The sequence below is a fragment of the Equus przewalskii genome, chromosome 1 (assembly GCF_037783145.1).
Source record: "Equus przewalskii isolate Varuska chromosome 1, EquPr2, whole genome shotgun sequence".
Lineage (NCBI taxonomy): Eukaryota > Metazoa > Chordata > Mammalia > Perissodactyla > Equidae > Equus > Equus przewalskii.
Window position 1 is genome coordinate 39617921 of NC_091831.1, and position 17585 is coordinate 39635505.

General features: G+C 37.3%; 2 protein-coding genes and 1 long non-coding RNA gene across 8 annotated transcripts in view; 1 reads left to right on the forward strand and 2 right to left on the reverse strand.

Moving 5' to 3' along the window:
- LIPM (lipase family member M) overlaps positions 1–2013 on the reverse strand; it is a 37621-nt gene extending 35608 nt beyond the window's left edge. Inside the window, exon 1 of one of the 2 annotated variants that reach the window (XM_008530924.2) lies at positions 1881–2013. In XM_008530924.2, coding sequence (XP_008529146.2) covers positions 1881–1897 — 17 coding nt within the window. In that variant the 5' untranslated portion in view covers positions 1898–2013. The remainder of the gene's footprint in view (positions 1–1880) is intronic. The other variant, XM_008530925.2, reaches the window with a different exon arrangement.
- LOC139074054 (uncharacterized) overlaps positions 1–12374 on the forward strand; it is a 40160-nt gene extending 27786 nt beyond the window's left edge. Inside the window, exon 2 of the long non-coding RNA XR_011523371.1 lies at positions 10540–12374. This is a non-coding gene — a long non-coding RNA (uncharacterized lncRNA). The remainder of the gene's footprint in view (positions 1–10539) is intronic.
- A 569-nt stretch (positions 12375–12943) lies between these two features.
- LIPN (lipase family member N) overlaps positions 12944–17585 on the reverse strand; it is a 42736-nt gene continuing 38094 nt past the window's right edge. For 3 of the 5 annotated variants that reach the window (XR_011523369.1, XR_011523370.1, XR_011523368.1), the window contains one exon: positions 13406–14114. Coding sequence is in view for 2 of the 5 variants with exons in the window: in XM_008530920.2 (XP_008529142.1) it covers positions 13875–14114 (240 nt within the window). In the remaining 3 variants the exon portion in view is untranslated. Of the gene's footprint in view, positions 14115–17585 lie in introns of all 5 variants that reach the window. The other 2 variants (XM_008530920.2, XM_008530921.2) reach the window with 1 other exon arrangement.

Here is a 17585-nt window from a genome sequence, read left to right on the forward strand (position 1 = left end):
ATAGCTAAAAGCAAACAACAAACAAATCCATAAACTTTATAAACAATTTTAAAATGATGCCATTAAAGATACGGAAGAAGAAAATTCTTTTCCTTGCTCTTTCAACCTTGTAGTATACCTAATGAAGGATGGAACAATTGAGGATCATAAAGGACTCGAGCTGTCATTGGGTTCCTTTAAAATTTTTCCCAGGGCCATTAAGGGGGTAAGCATGCAGATGAGTAGTTTAGTTATGGAGGCTGGAAATACCAACAGAAGCCTCAAGCTACAGGACACCTGGAATGGAGTTCCACCTCCTGGAGCCAATAGAGAACCATGGAATCTGACAGACATGGGTTCAAATCCCAACTCTGCCCTTCACCAGCTGTGGGCTCTTGGACAATTTTCTGATTTTCCCTTTCCTTACCTATAAATTGATAATAACAATAGCACTTTCCTTGCAGCACTGTTGTAAAGCCTGAGTGAAACATGTGTTTGAGGCACACAGCATAGTGCCCAGCACCTTGAAGCTACTTAATATGCTGTTGCCATTTATTGTTGTTGTTATTATTAGGGTCAATATCAATTTGCAGGCTTGAGGTGGAGGCTGAAAATAAAGATGTTTACTTGGAAATTTTCTACCTCATGATTCAGTGAAAACACATAAGGAGCTTGGAACAGGCGACCCCGACAACAGACCCCGCTGTTTAGCAGTTGGAGTTTGCAGGGTGCGGTTTAGGCAAAGCTGCCTGGCTTGGTGCTCAGCTGCTCTGGCTGCATGGGCTTTGTAGCGTGTGAGTAATTTGGAACTTCGCCCTCTGACAATCTGTCTAACAATTCTGCCAAAGCATAAATTTACTTTGAGGCCACACAACTTGATTGTTGTATTGATTAAATCATCAAATCTGTTGTTGGCTGAGTAGATACCATGAAACTTCTCTGAAATAGGCAAAGACTTAGAGAAGATCTTCCACCTTCTGCCATAATGAGGATTGTCCATCTGCTACACATTTCTGCAACCTGCAAACATCGACACTAGAAGAATTTATAAATTCATCAAAATACTCCTAGGAAAAAGTTTTCTTCCCTTTTTTTTCCCTTTTAAGAAGTTACTTGATTTCCAGAGCGTCTCCTTCTGTCCTCTTCTTCCTCCAATAGATGGTCGAGAGAAAGCCAAGCATATTCTCTTGCTTAACACATGAAATATGAAATAGATTCTTCTTCCTCTTTTGCAAATAATGTTACTACTTATTTCCTTCTTTTTTATTCACTCAAACTTGCAATTAATTCCTTTTAAAACTATTCCTTTTTTTCATTGTAAACTCTCTTATTGGGAAATTTAGTCATATGTATAAAAAAATTAAATATTCTGAATTCAGAAATTTATTTCTAGGAGCCATCATTTATAAGTAAAAAAATATTTACAAAGAACAAAGTGAAAAATTTGAAACACCACAAACAGCTATATGAGTGAAATGGTTATATAAATTCCAGTTCATCCTTACAACAGAACACTATTTAGTCATTACAAATATATTGTGTACATATATTATAGGTAAAGCAAAAGTGTTCATAACATGTTTTAACAGGGAAAATGAAGGCTACTAAATAGTATTTATTGAATATTTTTTAAGTTATAAATGGACATGTATAGGAATAGGACCAGAGAAAAATCTATCAAAATATTAACAAAGTGCAAAGAATTATTAGTTGTTTATTATTTTCTTTGTTAGATTCTCTTTATTTTTTAAAATGTCTATAATAAACAGATTTTATTTTTGCAATTACACAAAAACACAATAAGTCTTTTCATTAACTTAAGAAAATATTCCCAAGCTTATTTTAACCTAAGAGCAAGGCAATGCAATTTAGAAGCAGAAAGAACCATAGCTGTGACCTACCTGAGTGCAGAGCCCATTTGCTGAGGGAGGGCTGATTCAGGAATGATGTCTCCTCAGCTTGGATGCTACAGTTTAAAGGAAGGTTGAACTAGAGGAGGAAGCAGGACACTGACCACACAGAGCTTCCCCTATAATCAGCCATCATCTTAGCGACCAGCTTCACTGCCTCAGGTCTAAATTCTCCTGCAGTTGCTTTAATGGAAGGCTGCCATTTTCCCTGATGACCTAGTGGAGTTTATTAGGCAGAGTTTCCCTAAGTGTAGGGTATACCTCACTGAGGCTGTGGAAGATTTAGCTGATACATGGCCACAGTATTAAATAATAATGAATCACGTGGTGTGAGAGTTAGTCTCTGTATTAGTTTCCTATTGCCACTGTAACAAATTGCCACAAATTTGGCTTAAAATCAAGGTGCTGGTAGGACTGCATTCTTTCTGGAGACTCCAAGGGAGAATCTGTTTCCTTGCCTTTTCCAACTTCTAGAGGCTGCCTGCATTCCTTGGCTCCTAGCACATCCCTCTAACTTCTGGTTGTTCTGTTGTCATATTTCCTTTTTCTGACTTTGACCTTCTTGCCTTCCTCTTTAAGAACCTTGTGGTTACATTGGGCCCACCGAGATAACCCAGAATAAACTCCTCACCTCAAGTATCCTAACTTAATCACATCTGCAAAGTCTCTTTTGCCACATAAGTAACATATTCACAGGTTTCTGGGATAAGGACAGGGAGATCTTTGGGGGGCTGTTATTCATCCTACTGCAGACTCCCTGTCACAGTTCTATCAACCTTCTGAGTGGATCAAGGAGGAAGTCTAACTTTGACTCATGTCTTTGTTTCTAGGACTTGCTAATCTCCCTTTCAAATAAAGAGTGCACATTTAGTAAAAAGAAGGCAGTTCTCAAACTCAAGAGCTCTGACTAGTCATGGCATCTATCTATTTTAATTATCAATTATCTGCTTTTTATTGTTATTTTGTTTATGTCCACCTTCAAGCTTTGGCAGATACTCTTTCCTCCCATTTATAGTAGCTGTGGAAAGTTTCTTTTAAAAAGGTGTTTAAATTAAATAGGTGAGTTGGAATTGAGACTTTTAAATAAGCAATATTATAAGTGGCATGCAGATGTGGCAAACTTTGTGAATGAGGGACGTGAATGACAAAAGTTTGGGAAACTTTTCCTCAGTAGAACACCAACCCACTTAAAATTAGGGAAGAATCAAGATGTTTAGGGACGACTCTGCTGCTCACTTATCTCTACGTGAGGCTTCCCTTGAGGGATGTGACACAGTTTCCTTTCTGTCTCTTTGACAGTTGGCTCTGTACATGGATAGAAGGTGGGTCAACAAGACAGGGAGAAAGACCTTCTTTCTCAGTCACAGAGAAGGCAAATCTCCGATGGAAAATCAGTGGGGTGTCATTTACTGGGCGTTGGCTACGTGCAAGTCTTCTTGCCGGCTTGCTGAGAGGTAAGGTAAGTTCCTGCACAGGTGTGATCTCTTTCTGGTAGATGATGACAAATCAGGGCAATATAAGGTGAGAAATGGCTAGGTCCCTAGGAAAAGGAATGATAAAATGCTACCGAGTTCCAACAGGGAGATAATCTTTTCAGCTTGTAGGTAGACAGGACTGGATGAGGATGGACGAGTGAGAATGGGGAGGATCAACGATCTCTTCGTGGTGAAGATAGTTTTTCTACAGGGACCTCACCAGGAATTTCCCCAAGAAGCTTTTGGGATGGGGGCTTCATCATTGCCAACTCTTTAGGTTTTCCCTTGATGGTATTCTTAGTATTAGAAAGGTTTCTTGAGTACCAAGTGCTTGCCAGACTTGCTCAAAAACGTGCTGATACAAAATTAGAGTTTAATTTTCTCTCCGTTAAAATCGTAAAATGTCTTAGATTATTGGTCTTCTTTTAACAAAAGATTATAAAACGTTTTTCTTTACCTTTCATGTAATCTGCTTAGGAAGCAAACATTCTATATCTTATCAAATATTTCCTGTACTTCACATTGTCTTTATCAGGTCTTTGATTACTTAGAAAAACTAAATCTTTTTAATGTTAAAAGAGCTAAGGTTTTTATTTTACAACTATGTAACTTTCTGTATTTGCCTTTGAAACCTTAAGTAACTGGAATACAAACACGTGTTGCACTAATGCTAAGAAAAAATCTATTTCAAGAAGCTACTTAGTATTAAACAATTTTTATGACATCTGAATTTTCCTAATTTTTCTATCATGGACATGTAATATTTCTATAATATGAATAGTATTATTTCATTATAACACAAACGTGCAGTTTCCACATGTCCTTGTGACAAGTCTTGCAGAGGATGTGGTTAGTAATTTTGCCTTTGTTCCACCCCAGTGCTGATTTTTTGGCTTCTGTTTTTGATGTTCAGAGCTTCTCCACCCCACACTGTTGACAGCATGCTTTGACAGAATCCAGGACCAGGTGTTCATTACCTTTAGCAGTTTCCAGAAATCTTTTCCTGGACTGAGGATGGGAGCGGTAGCAGGGTATGGAAGATATTATTTTATAAAGTGCTTATATTGATGAAGCTTATCAAGAGCACATCATATCCCAAGTAAATCAACTTTCTCAGCTGAATTGACTAGTTTGGTAAGGAAAGGAATTTGCACAGAAATTAAAATGGTAAACAAAGGTAGGAGGTACAGAAAAAAAAATTGGTTCTTTTATTTATACTTTACATTAAGATTTTTAATGATTGCACAATATTCTTCTTATTTTCATTTGAACTGGCTCTGTGGGAGATGTGATGATGCTGATGGAGGTTTTGATGGGACTAAAGTCCATCACACTTTGTCACTGGTTGGGGGAGGTATTTCATTATCAAGAAGACCAGCAGTCTACTTTCCCTCTACCCAAAGCACTTCTTAAATCACATTAGAACTCTAAAATGTAATGAGAACCACTTCAATGTTTTGTGATTTCTAAATTTCTCATCAAGGTATGCATGAAGGATTGTGAAGCAAAGTCAATGGAAACTTTCAAAGAAATTAACATTTCTCCATTGGGTAATATACACATTTGAGATGATATCAGCACAGAATTCGTCTTGGGTGGGACTAGCAATTAATTCAAATTAATGAATCTGAATTGAGTGTTTTCTGTTTTCAAGTCATCTTGCTAAGCACTGAAAAGGTAGAAGATAAAGCCCAAACTTGGAAACAACCCAGATGTCCTTCAGTGGGTAAATAGTTAAACTGTGGTGGATCCATTCCATAGGATACTATTCAGCAATAAGAAAGAACAAACTTCATACGGGTTAACAGTTTGGATGGATCTCAAGGGCATTATAATTAGTGAAGAAAGCCGGTATCAAAAGGTCCCATACTTCACGATTCCATTTATACAGTGTTATAGAGATGGAGGTCAGATCAGTGGTTGCCAGAGTTTAGGCTCAAAGAGTGCTGGGGAGTGGTGGAGATGGTTGCCGACTATAAATGAATAGCATGAGGGGAATTTTTGTGGTAATGGACAGCTCTGTATCTTAATTGTGGTGGTGGTTTTAGCCAAGTTCCTCATTAATGGAGTGCTAGATTCTATGCCTACTTGGAAGTAATCCTGATACTTCAGACAAAATAATGAAAAATGTTATAATTAACCTGACTAGCAATCTTCTGCTTTTCTCAATTTTTCCCCAGCTTTGAGATATAATTGACCTATAACATTGTGTAAGTTTAAGGTGTACAATGTGATGATTTGCTACATGTATATATTGTGAAATGTTTACCAAAAATGAGGTTAACACATCTTTCAACTCATATAATCATTATTTGTTGTTGTTGTTATGGTGGGAACATTAAAGCTCTACTCTAGTAGCAATATTCAAGTACACAATACAGTATTGTTAACTACAATCACGTGCTGTACATTAAATCCCCAGAACTCATTCATCCTATAACTGAAAGTTTGTACCCTTTGATCAACGCCTCCCCATTTCCACCACCCTTCAGCCCTCGGCAATCACCATTCTGTTCTGTTTCTTTGTGTTTGACGTTTTTTGATTCCACACATAAGTGAGATAATACAATATTTACCCTTCTCTGTCTGACTTATTTCACGTAGCATAATGCCCTTAAGGTCCATCCACGTTATTGTTGCAAATAGCAGAATTATCTTTTTTATGGCTGAATATTATTCCACTCCATTATATACCTCATTTTCTTTACATTCATCTGTCAATGGACACTTAGGTTGTTTTCACGTCTTCACTACTGTGAATAATGCTGTAATGAACATGAGAGTGCAGATATCTCTTCAAGATAGTGATTTCATTTCCTTTGGGCATATATCCAGAAGTGATATTGCTGGATCATATGGTAGTTCTGTCTACTCATCTCACTTTGATATTAGAGTCTGCAAAAAAAAATCATTTTCCCATCTCCTGCCTTAATTTTTCAAGTAATTTTGGCATAGGGTAATACAAATATGAACTTTGCCATGGTATCTCATTGTCATTTATATACCATTTGAGCACACTTATACAGGTATATGCTGCAGTGTGGGTTTTTGGATGTCAGATTTCCTGGGTTAAAATCATGACTCCTTCACTTGTGTAATCTTAGGCAAATTGGGCTTTTATGTCTCATTTTTCTCTGTACCTCAGTTTTCTCATCTGTAAATTAAGATGACCATAGTACTATCGCATAGCGTTATAAGATTTAAATGAAGTATTCATTCATGTAGAGCCCTCGGCAAAGAATCAGCCATTACTAAATATATTCACTACCATATGTTGAGCTAAAGTATAAAAAGTAGTGGTGTGGGTAAGATTGGGGCGCTCTTTTCTTCTGTACTTCTTAGCTTATTGATTTAAAACAAAAGACTAGAGTTTTTAAAAAATACTTTTTATTGAAATATACATAACAGAAAAAAATGCAAACATTATATATGTTAGCTTGACAATTTTTTTTTTATTGTGGTGAAAACACAATATAAGATCTATTCTCTTAACAGATTTTTAAATGCACAATACAATATTCTTATCTATAGACAATGTTGTACAGTAGATCTCTAGGCTTATTCATCTTGCGTAACTGTAAATTTATACCTATTGATTAGCAACTCCTCATTGCCCTCTACCCCCAGCTCCTGGCAATCACCATTCTAGTCTCAGCATCTATGAGTTTGATGATTTTAGATTTCTCATGTAAGTGGAATCATGCACTGTTTGTCCTTCTGTGACTGGCCTGTTTTGCTTAGCATAATGTCTTCAAGTTTTGTCCATGTTATTGAATATGGCAGAATTTCCTCCTTTTTGAAAGCCGAATAACGTTCCATTGTATGTATGTGTGTGTGTATCACATTTTTTTTTTTTATCCATTCATCTGTTGGTGGACATTTAGGTTGTTTCTAAATGTTGGCTATTGTGAATGGTGCAGTGAATCTGGGAGTGCCGATCTCTCTTTGAGATCCTGATTTCAGTTCTTTTGGATAAATATCCAGAAGTGAGATTGCTGGATGATATTGTAGTTCTATTTTTAATTTTTTGAGGAACTTCCATACTGCTTTCCATAGCAGCTGCACCATTTTGTATTCCCACTAACAGTGTACAAGGGTTCCAATTTCTCCACTTCCTTGTCAACACTTGTCTTTTGTTTTTGTGATGATAGCCGTCCTAACAGATACGAAGTGATACCTTATTGCAGTTTTGGTTTGCCTTTCCCTGATGATTAGTGATGTTGAGCTTCTTTTCATATATCGGTTAGCCATTTATATGTCTCCTTTGGAGAAATGTCTCTTCAAGACTTTAGCCCATTTTTAAATCAGGTTATTACGTTTTTTACCATTGAATTGTATGAATGTCTTATATGAAATTAACCCCTTCTCAGATATATGGTTTGCAAATATTTCTTCTCGTTCTGTAGCTTACTTTTTGATTCTGTTTATTTGCTGTATAGAAACTTTTTAGTTTGATGTAATTTCACTTCTCTAATTTTGCTTTTGTCCCTGTGTTTTTTTTTTTTATTTTTTTATTTTTTTAAAGATTTTATTTTTTCCTTTTTCTCCTCAAAGCCCCCCCGGTACATAGTTGTGTATTCTTCGTTGTGGGTCCTTCTAGTTGTGGCATGTGGGACGCTGCCTCAGCGTGGTTTGATGAGCAGTGCCATGTCCGCGCCCAGGATTCGAACCAACGAAACACTGGGCCGCCTGCAGCGGAGCGCGCGAACTTAACCACTCGGCCACGGGGCCAGCCCCATTGTCCCTGTGTTTTTGGTGCCATATCCATGAAATCATTGCCAAGATCAATGTCATAAAGCTTGTCTCCTGTGTTTTCTTCTAGGAGTTTTACAGTTTCAAGTCTCATATTTAAGTTGTTTTGAGTTGATTTTTTGTGTATGGTATAAGATAGGTCCAATTTCATTATTTTGCATGTGGATATCCAGTTTTCCCAACACCGTTTTTTCAAGAGATTATACTTTCTCCATCGTGTATTCTTGGCACCCTTGTCAAGATCAGTTGATTTTACATGCACGGATTTATTTCTGATCTCTCTATTCTGTTCTGTTGGCTTACATGTCTGTGTTTATGCTAGTATTATGCTGTTTCAATTACTGTAGCTTTGAAATATATCTTGAATTCAGAAAGTTTGATCCCTGAAGCTTTACTCTTTACATTTGATTTCATTTGTACCTAAAGTTATTTTTTTGAATTATCTTTTCCAACAGTTAGTTGTAATAATTATATTATTACTACATAAATTTAAAAGAATCAAATAAATCACTCATGTTACTACTCTGATACATTATATTGTGTTTCAGTTTATATTTAATAAATGGATATAATTGTTTTTATATGTGTATATATTTAAAATCATGGAACTGTACCACTTTTATTTTGCTTGTCTTCACATAACACTATCTCATGGATATTTATCTATATTCCTGCATGGCTTTCATAGTGATCACTGTCCCCCTTATTAAATATATGTTAAATTGATGAATGCTAGTTTTGGGAGAGAATGGCTCCGGGAGCCAGTAGCTTGTGGATGTGCCAGCACAACAGGGCACTATTACTGAGCTGGCTACAGATTGTCCAGGAATCAGTTCTTTTGGAGAACACTGTAGGAGGAGCACAGCCTGCATCAGGAGACTTGGTCAGATTTACAGATCTGCCCAGAAACCTTTTTTGGTCCCTTCCAGTCCATTCTCTACACAGCAGCTACAGTGATCTTTTCAAAATACAGTGATTGAGTTTCCTTTCGGTATATTCTTTCAGTGGCTTCTCATTGTTCTTAGGATGAAGAAAAAACTGTAACACTTAGACACTCCCTTGACTGGTCTCTGCTTCCATCTCTAGCTTAAACTCTCTGTGTTACCATTTTTCAGTGTTTTATAGACTATTAAAACACCTCAAAAAAATAAGCCTGTATCGAAGGCACCGCATGCCGACCAACCAGGCTTCCTTACGATTGCAAAATAACATTGATCTGTAGGGGCTGTACTATTGATTTCTGCTGCAGTGAGGATGATTTTATGCCTGTGGTCTATTATGGATCCAAGAACCCGTGTACTCTATAGCTGTGGGTAAGATTACCGGAAGAGATTGCTTGTCTGGAGGAATCTAAGGAGAATTTCCTAGATTTCTGATGTGAAATGCTTAGAGAGGTAGGAATGTCTAATATATGCCCGGCATGCTCAAGAAGCTTTCACAAAGAAGTTGCAGGTCTTCCTCCAAAATCCATACCCTCCCCAATGCCAGGGCAACCCATATAACTACAAAGATAAGAGAAGTTTCCAGACAGGACGTTAAAAGAATGTCAACTCTCCTTTGAAGTTTTAGACCTTGCCATACCCCATGCTATACACTAAAAACTGTAGCTTAATTAGATTTAAATGTAAAGTAAGATAACAACTTATTTACTTTTTGCCAATCTATCTCATTGTTCACAAAGAACTGAAGATAGTTCCATGCAATGATGCCTCTAAATATACACAGAAGACTAATTCAATTAGTTGAAAAAGAAAATCCATTATCTTCTCTCTGAACTTTCGTAGTCTGTCTGTTTTAAGATAATCTGTTTGGAACAGTTATTGAAACTAGTAGATTTGCTGCTACTGAAGTCATTCTTACTACAAAGTCATTAAATTTTTTAATATTAGGAATCCATTTTAGTAATTAATTTTGTTCTTTACCACTTTTATTCTGTTAACAAATTATGTTTGATCACCAGCTGTGTGCAGGCTGAGAATACGTGAGGCTCGAGAATATGGTCAGACATAGTAACCGCCCTCTGGCAGCTTCTCTACTGGGGCAGGGGTAAACCAAGTAAACAAGAAATGATGCTGGGGGATTTCTTAGAAAATAGAGTGCAAAATCTTTGAGAGTTTAAACTTAGAAATAATACATTTCTAATTATTCCATGTGTGAATTAGGAGAGTTCTCTTTATGGCAGCATTACAATAATGATACTGTATTCACTATCTTCCAATGGAAGCTCCTAAACAGATTGCCACACACATTGAGGTGCAAAGGTTCTACCTTGCTGATTACACTATGTCTGAGACCAGAGGGTGACTGTCTTCAAGAACTACTTGGCATTTGCCTGGCATTCTCTGGAGTTATTTTCACCTTTTCCCGTATCTCTCATTTTGGAAAGGACACAGCCATAACTTTTCATTCTTTAACTCTTACAGGAGACATGGCATCATGAACATTGGACCTCATTTAGGGAGAAGAACAAAGTCTGTTTGAAATCATCTACTAGAGTACTTAACCTGTTTGTGGATATCATACGAAAATTGTTGTTATCAATGGTCACCGGCATGGTTTGGACATCAACAGACATTATTACTGGGTTTATCCATCTGCTCAGTTTCCAAGATGGTTGCATGTTTCTAACAGGAGACTGTCAAAGGTAGGATTTTTATGTCACCCAGCAAAGTTAAAAATAGTTTCATCCAAAATTAAAACTCTATCTACTCTTTGAACCATCAATTTTGGTTCAAGGATATTTATCCTGTAGTGTAACCGATATTTTATAAAGTCTAAAATAATATTTGTACAATATTCTTTACAGCACTGTGTATAATTACAAAAGCTCCTAATCTAGCTAAATGTCTGTTAATAAGATTTCCATGTAGGCTTTAATGACATTCTATGTGAGCTGATAGGGAGTCATCTCCAAGAAACATTAAGTGATCAAACTAAGATGTGGAAAAGTATGTATAGTATGGTACGTTTAGGTGAAAAAAGTAAATGAATATCTATGGATCTATTTGAAAATGCATGGCATAAACTGTAGAAAAATACACAAAAGCATCAATAACTGTTAGTGGTCTTTGAATGGGAAACTGTATGACCAGGAATTGAGGGAAGGAGGGAGATTTATTTCTTATTGTATTCTCTATTTTTATCTTTGGAATTTGTGCCTGTGTGCAGAAGAGATTATATTCCCCATTTCTGCACTCCTGCATAAGAGTGTTATATATCCTTATTCTTTTCCATGTGGTTTGTGGCCTCCCACTGTAGGTGAGGCACACCACCTCACCCCACTGTGATCAGGCTTGGTCACGTGATCTGCATTAGCCAAAGGCATGCTAGCAGATGTGAAACAAGCAGAAGGTTGAATATGCTGGTGTGAGTTAGCTGGCCCTCTCCTGCTCTTGGGATCCATCATATGGAGAACATAATCCTGATAGCTGCTAGCTCCAGAATAAAGAGACGTGGTGCAGATCTGGATGCAACCCACAGCTTTGAGCCAAGTTCACGTGATCTCCGTCTAAAGCAGAGCCACCCCAGCCAAACTGTGTACCTGTGAGCACGGAAAATAAATGTTTCCTGTTGTCAGCCACGGAGTTGTTCATGATTGTTGGTTTCACAGCATTGCTGTAGCAATAGCCGAATAAGACAAATCCCGCAGGAGCTCTCTTAACTGACCTCCACTTAACCAGATTCTTGTATTAACCAATGCCTTTCATCTCTGTGAGCATATTAACTAATGTCTATTGCCTAAATGTGTGTCACTAGTAGGCTAATCTAGTACAGCCACATCCTTCTACTCCTTCTAGTTGAACTGTATTGCTTACTAAGAGTTAGATATTTGCCCTCAGACCTATTTATGCCTGTTCTACTCATTATATCAGTTAAGTTATTTAATTATTTGGAGTTAATTGATTAAAGGTGACTGAAAAAAGAATCTATTGCTCATATGAAAACTACATTATACTCTTTGGAAAAGCTCGATAGAAGTCACTAAAAACTGTGATGAAATTAGGTAGTCTAATCTTGGTAAATAAAAATTATAAAAATATAGAAGGATTTGCACTTAAAATTGCTTCCCAAGTGCTTTAAAATTCTCATCCCATTTTAAAGACACTAAAGCTAAAAGTTAAAAATGATGAATTATGGATTACTTATTGAAGAGTGACTATGTGGTATCCAGCATCCAAAAGACCTTGGTTCTACCTGCAAATACTAGTGAATTAATTTATATTTACTTGTTTTAAGTTAAAATAAACCATTGAAGGTATGTATGTATATCATTCATTATGGTTCCTTGAGGATCATAAACAGTTTTTCATTAATTATATCTTCATAGAAGGTACAGGACTTTTCAATGTTCACAGCATTCAGGAATACAGGAGCTGATACTAAAACTTCATGCTACTCTTGTAACTCTGCACTAAATCCTGGAATCAATGTCTGGCATCATTTAGAGACTGAAATAGAGCAAGACTTTGGATATTCCTAGTTCCCTCCTTTCTGCTTCTAAGTTAGGTTGTCTAGGAGTTGCTTTAAGTGTTACTTGGGTACAAATGCAGCAGTATAAATTCAACTTTGATAATGAAGACATAGTGGTTGATCAGTTTAGTTTATCTTTATAGCACAACAAAAGGGAATTATTTCTTATGTGTTATAACTTAAGACTGTTGTCCACTGTCAATATGCTCTAATGCACTATTATCAAAACATTTGTTAATTTAATGTTTTTTCAAAGAGAGCGGCCTATAGTGAATAATTTTAATAATTATTAATTCAGCTTATTCTAGTCATTCTCAATTTTGTCTTTCTTTTTTGGCTTGTAACAGTAAAATAAGCTCCTGGAATACTTAAATTTTATTAGTTTTCCATTCTTCTGTATTTTTTTCCACACTTGATGGGGGTCAGGGCTTATTTGATGCCTTGTTTATAGAAGGCCATAATGACTATTGACCTAATTATGATTTTAAGTAAGCCACAAGATCACAGCCACCCAAAATACATGCCCAAATGGCTACCTAGACAAGGTCTTTCTCTCTAGGCCAGCGCTCTTATGCTTATGTTCAATCCTTTGAAAAAGCAGATGAGGAGCAGGTATTGTTTGCATAAAGCCACTATAGACATGGGTGGAGATGTTGAGGGTTTGGTTCCAGATCACTGCAATAAAATGAATATCGCAATAAAGCAAGTTACACAATTTTTTGGTTTCCTAGTGCATTATAAAAGTTACGTTTATACTATACTGTAGTCTATTAAGTGTGCTATAGCATTGTGTCTAAAAAAAAACCAATGTACATACCCTAATTAAAAAACACTTTATTGCTAAATAATGCTAGCCATCATCTGAGTCTTCAGCGAGTTGCAACTTTTTTGCTGGCAGAGGGTCTTGTAAAAAACATGATATCTGCAAAGCCCAATAAAGTAAAGCACAATAAAATGAGACATGCTTGTATTTGAAATAGGAAAGAAAAAGCTCTCTTTTAATTCCTCTCCCAAGTGTAGTTTACGAGAAGAGCTTACTAGATTACCTTGGATGAAAAAGAGGACCTAGTGCTGACTGAGAGGAAGAGATTCTGAGATTTCAGATGTGTGCATTTTTTAGAGAAAGAGCAGTGTAGTTGAGATAATTCCTAGTTGGGATGCCATGATAGGGGATCACCTGACAAACAGCAACAGGGTAGAGGATGCAGGAGTAACCTCACTGCTGTTTAGTATTTTCCCCAAAGCCTCTTAAGAGCTTGGAAGCAATTTTTAACTGAAAAGTAGATTATTACAGGTGGGGATATGCCTTCATCAATTCTATGATTTTACTGTATACTCTTTGAGCAGCGTCAAGGCCCCAGATGAAATCAAAGTGGTTCCAATCTGGCAATAGTTCTAAGTAACGGAGATTCCTGATTTGGGGGAGTATCCTGGCCACATCCTGGAGAGTTACAAGGGCATCATGTCCACCAGCCCAAATAGCAGTTGGCACTTTCATGGCAGTCAAGTCATACAGTGGGGGACGACTCTATGGAAGAGAAAGAAAGAACATTCATGAAAAGAAGTTCTTTATAGCAATGACTAAATTCAAATAAGTAGAGAGACTGCTAAATGGGTATCTACTATGACCCATTCTGTTAGGTACTGAGGGAAATAGGAAGAAAGCATGCAATGGTTTCTATCTTCAAGGAGTTTGCAAGGAGCAAGGCAAGATAGCTAAACAAACATTTGCATACAAAGTAGGGTATGTTAAATGCCATAAAACACTCCCAAAATGCAATGGAAGTGAAGAAAGAAAAGAAATTATTTCCGACTGTGGGCTTCATATAAAGAGGAGTCATTTGAAATGCCTTGAGGTATTGTTGGATTTTGACAGACAGAGGTGAGGAAAGACTCCTTAGCAGGCAGGAAGAGTGTGTATGCCATGGTCAAGAATGACAAGCTCTCCAGTGCACCCAGAGAACAAAATATGTTAGAGAATACAGTAGGATATAAGATTGGAGACAGACAGTTGAGGTCTGAATGCCAGGCTAAGGTATTTGGACATCTTTCAAAAGTTTTGGGAACAAAGCAGGGTCAGCTCTGTCTTAGGATGACTGTGTGGTCATCAGTTTATGGAATGACTTGAGAAAGGGATAGGTTGGAAGTAGGTCTTGGAAAAATCTAGACAAGCAATATGGATGTCCACAGAAGGGGATAATTGAAGCAATGGGGATAGCTAAATTCTCCAAAACAGGGAGAGAGTTGTGAAGAATCTTGGAAGAATGCTGATAATTTGAGGTTGGTGGTAGGAAGAGAATAGTCAGTGTAGAAGACAAAAAGACCAATCAAAAGGAAGGAAAAAATCAGAGATCATTGTACTATGGAAGTCCAAGTTAGAGAAGTGAGTTAAAAAGAGACTGTGGTAGCTAACAAAATATATTTCTGAAGGTGAGAATAGGCAATTGAATTGGGCAATTAAAAGCCATAGTTATTTTAGATAGAGTAGCTATAACAGAAAGATGAAGACCAAAACTATATTTTCCAGGGTTCAGGAGTGAGTGGAAGAGGGGAAAAAGAGACACACAGCCCTTTTAAATATTAAAAAATGTTAATAAAAACTGACTGATAGGTCATGATTTGATAGAATTTGTGGATTGAGGGAAGATTTTTTTGTTTTTCATATGAGACAGGAGTTCATTTAAGATAATAAAAGGAGACAGAGGGCAGGTGAGATGAGAAGAGATAAGGTCAAAGGAACATGACCAGGTAAACTTGATAAATAAGAGGACTTTCATTTTCTGAGAGAGAAAGGAAGGAGAGAATCAAGAGGTCAGAGAATTTTTAAGCTAGATAAGAGGGAAATTAAGATATTCCATTCATGCAATAAGTAAGTATTAAGGGACTAGTGAGTGTCAAGTATTCTTCCAGTCAGAAAACATGGGTGAACAAAACGGAAGAAATCTCTACCCTTAAAGTGATTACATAGGTTTGTTCCCTTATTATTGACAAAACACTGAGTGAGAATAGAGATTGTGCTGGGAACTTAAGGAGAGGGCAAACTGTTAAGACTAGAATGTAGTAAAAATTATCTTTAAATGATGTAAAATCACAAACAAACAACATAATTAGCCTCAAGCAGGGTAGGACCAGTGAACCATTGATAAATTCTAAGGACATTTACATGCTCACATACATAAGTCATCATTGTGTACACTTCAATCTTATAGTTTTATTTGTCTATTTATTATCCCTCAATAAAGCTGGGAAAAAAGGAACTTGACTATAATAGCCTTAAGTGTGTGTTTGAGTTTTTGGTTTCATTTTCTTGTAAAAGTAAACAATGTATAAATATAACAAGCTCATTAAAAATAACGGAAGAAGGAGGAGTGATATCAGCATCAGAGCAGAGTCAGCTCTCTCCTTGAACTCTCCCCTCTAAGATACAATCAAAAGGAGATTCATACACCAACAGAGAACATTCACACAACACAAAAGATGTCTGAGAGGCCCACACAGCCATACATCTGAAGGTGGTGGTGCTGGACCACCAGAGGAAGTAGAAGGTGGTAAGGGAGATTATTCTCTTTTGAATGGCATTGACTCCAGGACTGTGTGCAGCTCTGAGAGGAAAGGGGGAAGGCAGCAGCCCTTTGTGGGAACAACATTGCTCTCTGAGTTCCCTCACAGCCTGTGGGAAAGCCTCACACACAGAGGTGACTAAATTCTTATAGGAGTGACTTCGTCAAGCTAGCATCCCAAGAGAGCAGATAGTGAGGGCACAGGAGAATGTCCTTGGGATCACACAAGCAAAAGAAAGTACCCCACCCCCCACCTGGTGTTCCAGCTCTGCAATTGTCCAGACCATCCTACAGATAGAAACGCAGTCAATGATGGGGGGAACATGCAGGTAGGTGAAAACGCCCCTCCCCTGACTGGTGCTCCAGCTCTGTGATTGGTGAGACCACCACAAAGAGAGAAAAGTAGCCAGTGGCTGGGTGAACATGCAGGTGAGAGAAAGCATCCCTCCCCCTGCCCAGCACACCAGCTCTGCCATCAGCCAGAGCACTGCACAGACAGAAAAGGACTGAGTGGCTGGAGCCAAGAAGCTGTGGGTTCAGGTGGGCTCAGAATACACCAGGTTTGACCCCCATCCAGTGGCAGCACTTGGAAACTGTGACCAGATATTATGACTATGTGGAGGCAACAATCCATGCTATCAAGTAGTTTAAAAAAATATATTAAATCTCCAGACCAGAAAGAAAACAACAAACATCCAGCAAGCAACCCTGAAGGAACAGAAATTCATAACCTAAATGACAGAGCATTCAAAATAGCTATCATAAAAAAAATCTGAACAAGTTACAAGAAAATACAGAAAGCCAGTTCAATGACATCAGGAGCTTCTTCACAAACAAGATTGAAACTATAAAGAAGAACCAATCAGAAGTGCTGGAGATGAAAAACAAAATGGATGAGATAAAGAAAAATGTGGATTCCCTAAACAATAGAGCTGACATTATGGAGGACTGAATTGGCAATTTAGATGACAGAAATATAGAAATGATTCAGATGGAGGAGGAGAGAGAATTGAGACTAAAAAGCAATGAAGAAATTTTCCAAGAAACATCTGACTCAATTAGGAAATGCAATATAAGGATTTTAGATATTCCAGAGGGAGAATAGCAGGAGAATGGAGCACAAAGCTTGTTCAAATAATAGCAGAGAACATAACAAACCTGGGGAAGAGGCCAGAAATACAAGTGAAAGAAGCCAATAGATCTCCTAACTATATCAAGGTAAAAAGACCTTCTCCAAGGCATAAAGTATTAAAGCTGGCAAAAGTCAATGACCAAATATATATATATATATATATATTAAGGGCAGCAAGGCAGAAGAAAATAACTTACAAAGGAACCCCTATGAGGCTTTCAGCAGATTTCTCAGCAGAAACCTTACAGCCTAGGAGAGAGTGGAATGATATATTAAAAAATCTGAAAGATGAAAACTTTCAGCCAAG